The 14255-nt window shown below is 40.2% G+C and overlaps 1 protein-coding gene across 6 annotated transcripts in view; it reads right to left on the bottom strand.

Annotated features, from left to right (window-relative positions):
* Window positions 1–1773: 1773 nt before the first annotated feature.
* The window catches only part of LOC131218826 (protein CROWDED NUCLEI 4), a 35666-nt gene continuing 23184 nt past the window's right edge, over window positions 1774–14255 (bottom strand). Inside the window, exons 4-9 of one of the 6 annotated variants that reach the window (XR_009157867.1) lie at window positions 13682–13952; window positions 13484–13567; window positions 11077–13079; window positions 10354–10660; window positions 9984–10060; window positions 1774–2182 (exon numbers count right to left, since the gene is read on the bottom strand). Coding sequence is in view for 4 of the 6 variants with exons in the window: in XM_058213660.1 (XP_058069643.1) it covers window positions 3894–4058; window positions 10354–10660; window positions 11077–13079; window positions 13484–13567; window positions 13682–13952 (2830 nt within the window). In the remaining 2 variants the exon portion in view is untranslated. Of the gene's footprint in view, window positions 2183–3867; window positions 4059–9983; window positions 10061–10353; window positions 10661–10757; window positions 10964–11076; window positions 13080–13483; window positions 13568–13681; window positions 13953–14255 lie in introns of those variants that run through there. The other 5 variants (XM_058213660.1, XR_009157868.1, XM_058213661.1 and 2 more) reach the window with 5 other exon arrangements.

Raw genomic sequence — 14255 nt, 5'->3', positions numbered from 1 at the left:
GTGTCGAAACTCCTGAGAGTCTACCACCCCAGCAAGAGTAAGGATCCAGTAAACCTCTTCAATTGAATGCGCAGTCATTGAATCTCTTCCCAAGGAGATTATTTTGCGGGAGTGATCCAAATTCAATGAGGCCAAAACAGATCAACGGTCTAGAACTTGGATCACCAAACTATAGGCACTAAGGCTGTCAACAGGCCCGGCATGGGTTGGCTTTGGCCTGGATTTTGAATTGTTCTAGCCAGGCCTATTCAAAATTTTGATTTTGCCCGGCCCCAACCCGACCCATTGACAGCCCCAAAAGGCATTTGCACGGACTAAAAACCCAACGGTCTAATTTCATCCGCAATTTCGATTTCTACAATTGCGGCTCCTTGTTTGGTGATCCAGAATGAGCCTGTATGTATAGGTGGGACCTGTGGCCTTGGTGATCTACACACCATTACCATGAAGGCCCCCACCGTAGATAAACCATGCCCTAAAACTTTCTAGATTGCAAGATTCTATCCCTCCAATCTTCTAACTTCTTTCAGTTGAATGTGGACTCTTATTGTATTTCTTTTATTAACCATCCATTCATCAATCAACGGATTCTAACCGTCCAACTGGTGGCAATCTCATGACATAAAAAAAGTACAATGATCAGCAGTTCAAATTCAACAGGTGAAAGATAGTTGAGATCATCAAACCAGCGTAAGCTCCAGCTTCACTAGGCCCACTAGCAATATCATCCTGATTACAGAATTCTTTTGTAAAGGAAATATATGTTAGTGATCGGTGGATCATATTTCTCAATGGGGGTTCGTTCCACACAGGCAGCAATTGGACGGTCGGCCATGTTTGGATGCTCCTGAGAATTGAATTGCGGACACTGTACTCAATTAAAGAAGAAATGAAACGATAATAATGATTTTATTTTTATTTTTTTTTCACCTTTACGTCCATTTGGGCAGGGGATCCCACATAGGATTAAGTCTAATCACAATTTAGGTGGGCCCGCAAAAGATTAAGTCTAATCACAATTTAGGCAGACCCCATGCCCTCCATGTTGGATTCGCCACGGTAAAGTGGTGCTTTCCTCTGCATAAATGAAATTAGCAGTATTTCAGGTTCATGGAAACATTTCCCCACAACTAGTTGCATTTAGACTCCTTGGCGAAAGCATCAACATCATCCATTCAGACTATCCAATAGACCCATTTCCCTCTTCAGAAGCTGCCATGAAGCCATCATAATGATTAAATGATCCAAACCAAAAAAATCAGTGGTAGGCAAAATGAATGGGCAAGATTGTTTGTCGATATAGTTCCAGTCATGGACGTTTCAGACAATCACATTGATGTAATTTTCACCGTAGTGGATGAAGAGAGTACTGAACTTTTATTGTCCAGATAGGCAGTGATGCAAACGCCAACTAGTCCAAATGCAGCTTGGTGCATGGAAAGTCCCCATACACTGGGCCCACTAGATCAGTTCTCTCTCTTTTCTAAAACTACCATGCTTGCATTTATGGTGAGGAAAGTGCCACCTTAGTGGGGTGAATCTGATGGCATGGAGGGTACGGGGCCTACCAAAATTAGGATTAGGCTTGATCCTAATTTTAGTAGGATCTCCTGTCCAACGGACCCTTGAAGCATTCGAATCCAACCTTCACTGCAAATTCAAGCCCAACTTCTCTCAGCATGAATGTAAAGTAACAAAAATTGCAAATTGGTTCTTCAACAAATCACAATTGAATATCACATTTGAATTAGATACCCGCATCCAAAATCACCCTTAAAAATCCACTCTCACAACAAATTCCATTCACGGGTTCTTTCAACATTCAAGAATCAATCAACACGGTTATAGTCACCACCATGGCAGAACTGGACTTCCCCAAAACATCACATGAATACATCACGGGTTAAAAAAAAGAAAGGAAAACGAATAGAGAACCTAACAATCACATGCTTAGACACTTGCTACCAATATCAACACCCTCAACACCCTCAAACATTTCTTACAACACATTTACAGATTCTATACGATCATTGTCATTTACACATTCCAAAATGGAAGCAATACCATGAGAATCCAGAGAGCCTAAGAAAAGAACCCATACGTATATCTTCACCCTGCTAATTTAAGTCGCCTACATGTTAGAATGAATCCCCCACCAAGCCTATTCTGCATTCTTCGAGTTCTGCAACAGACACCCAACAAAACAAGCACATTGAATTATAAGACCAGGTTTCACAGCATGCTTCTTTTCAAGAACAAGCTGTAAATTTCACTACAATAGGTTTTTTAAAAAAAGGATGGAAAAGATCCATTACTTGATCCATTCAGTGTGCAGTGAGGTGTAAATAGCATGTATGTAAATATAGTGGCCAAGGGCATTATTGCCTATTATTCATAGATGCAATGGTAATTACAGTCAGTCTAAAAACAGAAAATGAAAGTAAAAAAAGGAAAAAGTTCCAGATTGCTGGTTGTATATAATTTTTGGATGTGGTAGGGGAACTCCCTATTTTAATAAAATTATTCAAGAAAAAGCCACTAATAATCTAGCAATAAAGAACAGAAAGGAAACATTATTTTTAGGGAACTTTACCACAAAGTTCCTCAGAAATTCACATTTTACCAAATAATGCCTGGACGAATCCAAATTCCAGGGAGATGCTTTTCCAAGGGGTGCAATTACAAAATGCCCTGGTTTAGTTGAATTTGGATGTTTTTGATTGGTCTATCTTACTCTTCTATGGTTTGGTCTCCAGGTTTTTGGCTTATGGTCTGATAATCATGGTGTGGTGCATCTGTTGGATAGTTTAAATGTTGCGCACATACCATGTGGACCCACAATTCTCAATTCAAACCACTCTTTAAAGAATTAAGAAAAGAGGGCATTTACGTAATTTTCTCCATGAAAAGCACTGAACAAGAATTTCATTTCCTAGAGGCCTTTTTTTTACCCCCATGAAATTCAAATTCCAGGGGAATTATGCCATATAAATCCCTTATCTTTAACCTTACTCTCAACAATAGGGAAGGATGGAGGAGAGGAAGAGGAAGAGAATTTTTATTTAGTTTTTCAAACATTCACGATTTCATTTTAAAAATTTCCAAATTCAAAATAATTGCCTCGATGAATTTTTCTAGTTTCTTTTTTTTCAAAAATTTGTCACCAACGTTTTTAAATAGCCGATGCAAAGCTTTCCACATACCTGCCAGCGCCAGAGAACATAACACTTTCAGGCCATTAATATTACATTATCTTTTTAAAACCACGGTATGCAATGAAAGCAATAGTCCTTTTGTGTAAAAACAAGTTTAGTTTGATCGGGTAGCGACAGTGTCCATGTGTATGAGTGATCCAGGGTTCAATCCCTGATTGTTTTTACTTTCTAAACCTTATCACCATGATGGTATTCAAGCTATGATAATTTAAAAACAACTAAAATTCTGAGAGCATTACTAAGCCCACTTGTCTGTGACACCACTTTTACCAGCATGTCACACAGGTATGAGATCCAAATCCATTCATCATAGAGGCGACTAGATTGATGCATTAACCCAAGAATTAAGTCCAGTACACTAACCAGGCAGGCCACCGTTTATGAAATAATTTTACATCTCAAAAAACATTGGCCAAAGTTCTGTAAGCCATTCACCTGTTTCTGATATCAGGACACACCTGATGAGCGTATTAGCATGATTTTTGGCTGAGAACATCTTTGCAGTTGGATCCACCTGATGGGCAACTCGTATGATGCATCTGTCTGCCACACTGGCACGAGTGGTGGTATGCAGATGTGGCTTGTACACGTGTGTGGGCTTAGCAAAACTCCAGTTTTGATATACGGTGGCCTAAGGTAAGAGATGTTTGACCTGCAATCAGCAGTAGCCTGAAGAAGTCATGTAATGATGAAATTCCACAACTTCCGTTTTACCGTCATTTGCTCTTCACCTTCCTCATCATCTTCACCATCATCATTGTCGGTATTAGACTTGTTTGTTTGAGTTTTTTTGGTTTGCAGGGTTGGCGTTGTCGTATCATCCTTTCCTTTTATGAATAAATTCTAGCCATTCCAAAATAAAAAATAAAAAAATCATTGTCTTGATTAGATTCATTCACCATGATGCTGTTAAAGTTGTGATAGTTACTCAGCCATAACTTTTTGAGGGACTGAAACTAAACAATCGTAAATAAGTTAAAAGTACACCCATAGAAAAAGAAATCCAGAAAATGAATTGCTAAGACATGAAACAATGGGGATGTTAAATTGTTTCTGCACGAGTCATGATTCACTCTTAGGATGCATTGCATGGGGCCCACGTGCAGAGATGAAGGGACAGATGGTTGGAAGCCATTCATCAGCTGGGTTACCGTGGATGGCCATGGTCCAAAACCACACTTATGACTTAAATGATGCTTTTAACCCTCAATTGTGGGAATAGCATGTGGAACAATGACTAACGTTGTTCACAACCATCTAAGTTCAGGAATTTAACTCCACATATCAATGGTCAGGAGCATCAATTACGTGTGATTTTTGTACCGTGCCAATCCACAGGAACACACAGCATATTAGTGGTTCTGATCTTCCAACAATCTCTACCTGAGGGCACCAGGGCATGGTGAGGCACAACTCTTTCAAACAAACTGAATAACTAGGTGTCATTGGTTCAAACTATCATGAATAAAGAGCCATGTATAGACAAGGGTATAACATGTCGCACCCTCAATAGAGTGGAATGGCAGAAAATGATTCATGTAGCCAACCCGATTTAATTGGGATAAGGCTTAGATGATGATGATAAAATTTCACACCCTTATAACGATTCTAGTAGAGCAAAATAAACCATGTAATTCATAACGCAAGCTGTAGGGAAGCGAATGAGCAATCAAACAGCAAGCAAAAGCAACAAGATTCAAGCAGTTTGATGATAACACCTGATCAATCAACTTCAAACCAGATTTTCGCCCATCAATCGTGACCAGCTAAACAAAGCTGCAGACAGTCATGAGGCATCATCACTAAATTCGGATAACAGAAATGTGAAGGATACTTGCAAGAAAGTCTGTCACCGTGTCAGATCTAGACCACACCATTTATGTGCCGAGGCCTGAAACTTGTTCACAATCCTACTAACAGAAGAAGCCTAAGCAGTTCACTCGAGATAAACTAGCAGTGATTACCCAGCACAAAGATTTTAGGGAATCACAAGCAGTGGATTGGGTTACAAGTGCATCCAGGTTGAACAGCCAGAGCGGAACAAATACACAAGGGACAGAAGGCAGACAAGGAGAGGCAGGAGATCATGTGTTACATGTAATATACAAATGACTAATGCTTTGGTCAGATGAACGCACCCAGAAGATGACTGAGAGAATATGAAGGTCAACCCTGAAATGCCAAGCCAATCATCAAAGGATCTGACAGTCAACACCTGGAGCTAAAAGCTAAAAGGGAGACAAGGAGAGGAAGGAGATCATGTGTTACGTGTACCACGCAAATGACTAAAGCTTTGGTCAGATGAATACACCTAGAAGATGACTAAGAGAATATGAAGGTCAACCCTGAAGTGCCAAGCCAATCATCAAAGGATCTGACAGTCAACAACTGGAGCTAAAAGCTAAAAAGGAGCCTAGTGCACGAATCCAAGAATTGTAAATATTAACTTCTTTTTTGTTGTTTTGACCTGTACTCAACAAGAATATGAACTTAACAGACCCAAATGCACAAAACACCACCCACTTGGCTCTTTAGATGGTTGGTTGTATCTGTTATTGTCTGAAATGAAGTTATTGCTGAATATCCTCATTATTTGGTCATGGGTTAAGCTCGTGCAAGAATTTACTATTCCAAAGAGCTACGGAAGATCAACCATGGTTCCTTTCATTTCTTTTCTTTACACTTTTTTTATAGGTAAACTGGGCCCCAACTCATGACCTAAATGTTGAAATGCAGCCTATATACCATTGTGCAATGACCTAGAACCCTTCAACTGCTAAAGGTACAACACTCACCAATAGGACCACTGACGCAAGACAACTAACCACTTGCTCTAAAAGCTCAAACTGATAGAGTGTGGCAAATCAATCCCTTTATCTCATAGCCCAGGCCCTACTTCCCATGGGTTAGGTACTCAGCCGAACCCCCCTTGTGGGCCCCACTTCACATGGGTTCCGCCTCACGTGGGCTACCCACCCCAAGTGTGCCCCTGCTTCACATAAGCCACCCCACTCGAGCCCAATATGAAAATGCCCTTGCATTAATCACCCTCGGTGAGGAGTCTCGAACTTAAGACCTCCCGCTCTGATACCACTTTGACGCAAGACAACTAACCACTTGCTTTAAAAGCTTGAATTGATAGAGCATGGCAAATTAATCCCCTTTATCTAATAGCCCAGGCCTTACTTCCCATGGGTTAGATCCTCGGTCGAACCCCCCTCGTGGGCCCCACTTCACATGGGTTCTGCCTCACACGGGCCACCCACCCCGAGTGTGCCCCTGCTTCACACAAGCCACCCCACTCGAGCCCGGTGTGAAAATGCCCCTGCATTAACCACCTTATAGACATGGCCCTTTCTTGTTGCATGAGTGTGTGCCCCATAGCAATACAATGCCACTAACAATATGGAATTTTAGTGAAATTGCATGTTAAATGTGATTTTCTCATGTCAGAAGTATAGCTTGACAATAAGTAGAAACTAGTATAGCTAGACAATAAGTAGAAACTAGTTCTCCCAAATGTCATCCATGACTCATTGTCTCATCATCATCATCTAATCCTTATCCCAACTAATTGAGGTTGGCTACATGAAATCTTTTCTGCCATTCCACTCTATCAAGGGTCATAACTTCATTTAGACCACAGGTCATCGAGTCTTTTCTTACTACCTCCACCCATGTCCTTTTGGGCCTTCCCCTTACCCTTTTAGAGACTTCAACTTGCACCCAATCACTCCTAACTGGCGTAGTTCGTGGTCTCCATTGCACATGACCAAATCATTGAAGTCTACTTTCCCTCATCTTATAACCTATTGTTGCTACTCCTAAGTCCTCTCCAGACATTTCCAATTTTATCTTTCCTCGTCTTTGCCCTCATCCATCCAACATCCTCATTTAAGCTACACTCATCCTTTGCATATGTTGTTTCTTAACTACCCAACATTCTATCCCATAAAGCATGGCTGGTCTTACCGTCTTATAGCTATCCTATCAACGTTCCCTTCAGCTTCATTGTTACACGATGATCACAAAAAACTCCAGAGGAACCTGTCCATATCTTCCACCCCACCTGAAATTTATGGGCAACATCCATCTCAATCTCTCCACTCTCATGAATTATCCACCCAAGATATAGAAAGTGGTCATTTTGGGAAACTTCTTAATGAGCAATTGTAACTAACTCCTCACTTCCACTTATATTGTTAGTAAAGTTGCACTCCATATACTCTATTTTACTTCCGACTAATTTTAAATCCTTCATATTCTAAATCACTCCTCTGGAAATCTAGCTTTTGGTTTATGCCCTCCTTCATCTTGTCAATCAAAACTATGTTATTTGCAAACAACATACACAACGGGATCTCTTCCTGCAAATGCCTCGTTACCTTGTACAAACCAATGTGAAAATGTATGGGCTTAATACCGACCCCTAGTGCAAACTTACAGTAATTAGGAACTCACTCTCTCCACTAGTGGTCCTCACATTTGTTACGGCTCCCTCTTCCATATCTGATATCTTTAACCATGTCAATACATACTCTTGAAACTCCATTCTTTCAAAACACCCACCATATCAACTCTTTAGGGACTCTATTGTATGCATTCTCAAGTCAATAAAGACCATGTGGAGATCCTTCCTCTTCACCTTTATATTTCTCCATCAATTCTCTGAGGGTCAGTTTAGATTCATGGAAAGGAAAGGAAACATCGTTTGCCATGAAACTCACTTAATGTTGTTTGTCAAGCCTTTTTTTGGAAATTTGTGGGAAACATCATTCCTCGCTTTCTTTGTTGGAAAATAAACAAATTTAATTTCCCACCTTCACTCCTAAGAAAAGCATTTTCCCATGATGAGAGGAAAATAGGTTTCTTAAGGAGTTCCAAGTCCAAATGTGCCACCATTCATCTTCAATTGCCACACATGTGCCAATGTGTCAAATGAGCCATTGTCTATCTTCGATTATGCCCCACATTTGCCAATGTGCCAAATGTGTCACCCATCTTCTCTTGCTCCCCACACGTGTAAAGCCTCTCACGTGCTAATGTGCCACATGTGACACCATCCATCTTCTCTTGTGCCCCGCATGTGCAAATGTGCCACACGTACCACCATTCATCTTCTCTTACTCCCCACATGTGCAAAGCAATCCACGTGCACCAATGTGGCACACACCATCATCCATCTTCAATCGCTCGAAATATGCCACGGGTGCCAATGTGCACAAGTGCTGCCATTGCCCATATGACAATTGTGACAATGTGTGTCCCGTGCCACATGTGCCACCGTACACCTTCAAGCACCTCACATATACTATGTGAGCCACAATTCAGCTTCAAGTGCCACATATCCCGCATATGCCACGTGCTACTATCCATCCTCAAGCATCCCATATGTGCCACGTGCTAATCTATAACTCATCATAACAATTTAATATTCTTATGCACATTCATGTACAACTCTGTGTACAAGCCTCTCTCTTGCCTTTGCCTTAGGGTAGGCCATCTAGGCTATTCTATCTCTAGTTGATAAATGCCAAGTTGTTTGCCTTGGATGAACTGTATATGAAAATCTACAAGTCTCCCACCCATTACTCACCCAAAATTTCCAAAACATCCAAATAAAAGGAGTGCTCAAATAAAACAAGCTCGAATACAGAGCCACATTCCAACTAGTTCATTAGTGCCAATGTGTCATGTGAATACAGCACCCCATCTTTCAAAACTTTGGCAGCACCATGAAGATCTTGGTGCAAAAATCAGGGAGATCAATTCATCAGGTGGGCCACACATGTACTATAGATGGGAACAGCAACTGTCCAATGTTTTCTACAGTTTGGCCCACAAGATGATGGATCAGCCTGATCTTCATCATGGTGGGGGCAAGCAATTGGACAGGTTGGTTGTGATAGGCACATTACACACTGGTACTACTGCTCTAGTTGGAACGAAACTGAGTGTCCGACATTTTTCTTATTATTTTCCTTCTTTTTTTTCCTTTTCTTCTTCTTCTTCTTCTTTCTTTTTTTTGAAAGAGAACTAGAAGTTTCATTGAAAAAGCACTAACATAGTGCCAAGGTAGGAACAACAGGAAATAAAACAGAGACGGAAATTTACATCTTTCCCAACCAACCCTTTCCCACAATCCATTCCACCACAATATCCCAAACAAAAGTAGCAACCCACTCAACGCTTTAGGTGGTGTTAGGGAAGCATCTACCATTCCTTTCACCCCAAATTGCCCACAAACCAAAAAGGAAACAGAGCCTCCAAACCGCACATGCACTCTTGCGGAGGGCCACCCCATGCCATATTAAAAGAAGGCCGCCAATAGACCACACCAAATTGAATCTAACGAAAAGAGAAGCCCACACTCAGCTAGCAAAGGCGTGATGAATAAGAAGACAGTTAACCAACTTCGCATTGGACATGCAGAGAAGACAAATATTCGGGATGATCATGGAATGCTTTTGGAGGTTGTTGATAATCAGAATTCTTTTTCTACCTACAAACCAACCAAAAGCCCTGATCTTAGGAGGGGCTCCATAATGCCAAATGTGGGAAGTCTTCACAAATATTCCCCTTTTTTGAAAGGTTGCATCCAACTACTTTTTGACCTTTCAATGATAGAATATGCTGCCACATCTCTAACAAGCAAAGCACTTATCCGTAACATAGTGGATCAGTAAATTTTAAACCAAACTATTAGAGGATAAGTAAATAGTTCTAACTAGTCAGCTATGGTGTGTGTGTGTATATAGCTTCACTTACAAGTCCTTCCATATCAGAATTTAAGTTGGATCCGTCCAGTTGCTACTCCAAGATCATGAATAAATCATCACACAAAACTGAAATACAATCACCAATCACTTAAAAACCGACTGCAAAACAATTCTAAGACATGCATTAAAGTGGAAAAGAAATTTCTATTAAATCCAAAAAAAATAAAAATCAATGTTATTAGTTGCCATTAAAAAAATAAAAAAATAATAATAAAAAACATGGAAACAGCAAGGCTAGAGTTTAAAGAGGAAACTCTGTCATATAAGTTGGGGGAAAAAAAAAAGGATGGAACACATCAAGGCTTAAGTTTATAGAAGAAACTGTGTCATGTAAAGGCAAGATTGGCAACAGACACTACCTGATTATGCTCCTCCGTATGTGAAGCAGTAGACAATACACCATTTTCTACAAGTGGAAAATATTCATGCGCATGTGATCCTCCAGCTTGAAGATTATCATGCGTTAATGATTGTGAGCACTTCTGTGAACAACCTGGGTTGATGTGTTCACCACAGGTGTTAATGCCTCTATCTTCAGTAGGAATTTCTTGGATTTCAGTATTTTCAGCCACATGCACCTCAGCATCCTTGCCATCTCTAACAGTATGATTGAATGATACCAAGCTCTTCTCATCCTCCAAGGAGAGCATTTGTGTAGAAACCACACTGACAACAGTGAAACGCAAGAATATGAAAATGCAAGAAGAGAATATGAAGAAAGGTCCATATATTATAATCTTCACAATACATGGGTACATATGGATGTCCCAAATATCTCAGGCTATCGGAATGCTTTTCCAATCAAATCAGTTCTGGGATGGTTTCAGGCAGACCTAAAATGCTACAAATTGGGGAGGAAAATGCCAAAGCAGAAGCAAGTGCACTGCAATTTGACACATCCTGTTTTCTGCTCTGCTCTAAACACGCAGCGAGATGGATGGTTATCTGTTCTGAGAAAAAAGGATCTGCCTGCAGTCAGGGATGGGGATATAAATCTAAAACATACCTTAAACCACACGAGAATAATGTGAAAATAAAAAAGTGTCAATTGAAAAAAATAAAGAAAGAGAAATGAGTTGTACCAGTCAGAAAGATTCTCTTCCACAGTAGTTTTAGCAGCATCTTTGTGTTGCCTTGTCTTCTTATGTTTCCGGCTCAAACCATCACCAAGATCATGAGAGGAGAAATTTTTCTGTCGTTTCCTTCCAAGTAAAGAATTTGCACCACTGTCAGTGGATATTGCTTTTTCATCATTCGTATTCTCAATAAAGGCTTCTCTATGCTGAGCCACTTTCCTTTCGGATGTGTTGAACTCAGGATCCAAATTGTGTGAGCTTTTAACATTCTCACCCACCGAAGGCACTTCATATATTACTTTTGATTCTTCGAGAACTGAAACTGCAGTCCGTGACCGACTGAAGATTCTGCCCATCCTTCCATCCGTTCCATTTGACCTAAGCCTATCGAACGTACCAGAAGCATCCTGAAAGTTCTCCAATTGGGACGAGATGGATTTTTTACCATTTTGAGAATGCTTGTTCTCTAGTGACTTTGAGTTCAGAGATCCAAGATCAGAGGCCACTGACCTCTTTTCATGACTTGCATCAACGCTTTTCTCAGGAGAAGGCTTGAATATCAATTCAGTGCACTTTTTGACCCACGACAAAGGTGTAGAGGTAGGAGGTGAATCGCCATCTGATGCTTGCTTAGAAACCAGAGCTAATCCGAAGTTACCGTCGACAGCTTCTTTTGATTTACTTGAATTCTTCTCAGTATCCTGTACAACAGTTTGTGCAGTGATGCGTCTTTTGGAAGGAGCTTTCTTTTTGTTGGCATCTAAATCTGCCAGTTGTCTCTCATAGAGGGCCTTATTTTCCAAAGCAGTTTTCAGATCTTCCAGTTTCTTAAGACTTTGAATTTTAATCTGAATTTCCTCTCTATCTGCATGCAATAACTCCCTCTGTTTCTGTAGTTTCTCCCTTTGGACTTGAAGTTCTTCGATGGAAATTTTTATCTCAGACCACTCTTTACCTCTTTGCTCCCGATCCAGAGCAATCTCTGTCCTTTCAATTTCAAGCCTTTTCATTTCCAATGCAACATGTTCAAGATCTTTGGCAATCAACTCCTTCTGAGCACTGATGTACTTGAATTCTTTGGCCTTTTCTTGCTTGAATGCTTCTTCACTTGCTCTTAAATATTGTTCAATTTCCTCCCGCCTCCTCTCAATAGAGTTTTCCAACTCTCTCTTCTGTAACTCTATATCTTGTACAAAATCTGCTCGTTCCTGCTGAATCTTGCTAAACCACTCAGAATGTTCACGCTCCAACTTACTCAGGAAGGACTCTTGTTCATGGGAAAGAGACTCAACATCATGATTGAACCTATCTCGTAACGCATCCTTCTCCACCTTTAGGCTATCCTGTTCATCCTTAAGGAACTTGCTCAATACTTTTCTCTCTTTGTCAACCCGCTCAGCTTCTTTTCGCAGTTCCTCTCTTTTCTCATCAATCAGCTGCCACTCATTTTCAAACTTCTCCTTCTCAGCTTTCAACCCATCTGCTTCAGCCACAAGTTCAAGCTTTTTGGCCCTGAAACTATCAATTTCTTCTTTGAGTTTAGTTTGTAGACCCAGCAACTCAGCTCTTTCACTTTTGGTGACCTCTAGTTTCTCCTCTGCTTGAAGAACTTGTTTCTTTTCTTCTTCCAGTAAATCCTTGCATTTCTGAAGGTCTAGCATCATATTGGCAATCTCTTCTCTTTCTTTCTTCATAGACATCATCTCTATTTCTGCAGCTTTTTCTACAGCATTCAGACTCTTCTCTCTCTCTTCAAGTGATCTCAACCTTTGTGCAGTATAATTTTCCTTCTCTACCAACGAACTTAACTGTAGCTCGAAATCATGCATCTTTTTCTCGATTTCTTCCTTCTTGTCATTAAGTTCAGCCTCCCTGAGCTCACAAGCTTGTCTCCTGCTCTCAAGCTCATCCTCCATTATCTTGTGTTTCAGCTCCAAATCAGATTCAACCTCAAATTTTCTCTTTTCCAGAGTAGCTTGATGTTCAACTGTTAGTTTTTTAATCTCATCCTGTTATTGATGCATCAAACATACAATTAATTGTTGGAAAAAAAAAAAACTGGCATTGCGTGAATTTAAAAGTTAACGAGAAAACCATACAACAAGTTAAATGAGCTGATGTGAATAGTGTTGTGATATACCCATGCCATAGACATGGGCTAGTTTATGTGTCCGGATTGCCAAAATCCACACTCACAGGAAGTTTTTTGGACAGCCTTGTCTTTGGTTTTATTGGAATAGTGTCACTGTCCAAATAATGATTGTTAACAAACCATGGATATGCCACTGTCTGAATAATGGTTGTTAACAAACCATGGACATGCGACCTGTCCAGAGTCCAGACAAGGTTGTCCAAAATGGAAAGCGGTGGCTAAGTGTTACTGAGAAAAAGAAAAAAGAAAAGGAGAACTCACATGTGCCTTGCTAGTAATCTTTTCTTGTAAAATAAGCAACTCCTGCTCCTTCTTATCAAGTAATGCTTCCCGTTCAATGACAGACTGTAAGCATCGAGAAATGAGAAATGTAAAAAGTCTGGGTACATAAACAAACTGCAAATAAGAACCGATTAAAAGAATATACATTAATTATTGGGAAAGTATGAATAGATGAACCTCCTCTCTAGTTGAAAGGGAAACCATTTTCGAGTGCAATTTGGATTCTTCCTCCTTTAGAGCTATAAGATCATTCTCAATCACTGCTTTCTTTGCCTCCAATTCTTTCTCAAGCTGACTCAAATCTTGAGATCTTCCTAGGAAGTACTCCTCCCGCTGATTTAGCAGAGTCTGTCCTTCAAGTAATCTTTCTTGGCCTTGCTGCAAAATTTGTTGGCGTTCAGACAGACATTGCCTCTCTAGACTGATTTCCTTTTCTTTAGCGTCACATCTATAATATCACCATAACATAGAGATCAACAAATATTATTAGTACATATATCCACAAACTCAACTTCTGACTACAAAATTCAGAAAACCATCCTGAAGGAAGTTCTCAAATGATTGTTGGAAAACCCAACTTTGCAATCAACAATCTAGTCGAAGGTGGCCAGTGTTTACTGCTTTCTTTCTCACCCTGTTGTAATGTTTCTTTGTTTTCTTCACTAAATTACTATCTATCATCATCTAAACCTTATCCATGAAAAGTGGAGCTAGACAATCATGTTGTAATAGGTGAATAAAAAACTGACTC

The sequence above is a fragment of the Magnolia sinica genome, chromosome 11 (genome assembly GCF_029962835.1).
Source record: "Magnolia sinica isolate HGM2019 chromosome 11, MsV1, whole genome shotgun sequence".
Taxonomy (NCBI): domain Eukaryota; kingdom Viridiplantae; phylum Streptophyta; class Magnoliopsida; order Magnoliales; family Magnoliaceae; genus Magnolia; species Magnolia sinica.
This window is presented reverse-complemented; position numbering and strand designations above follow the sequence as displayed.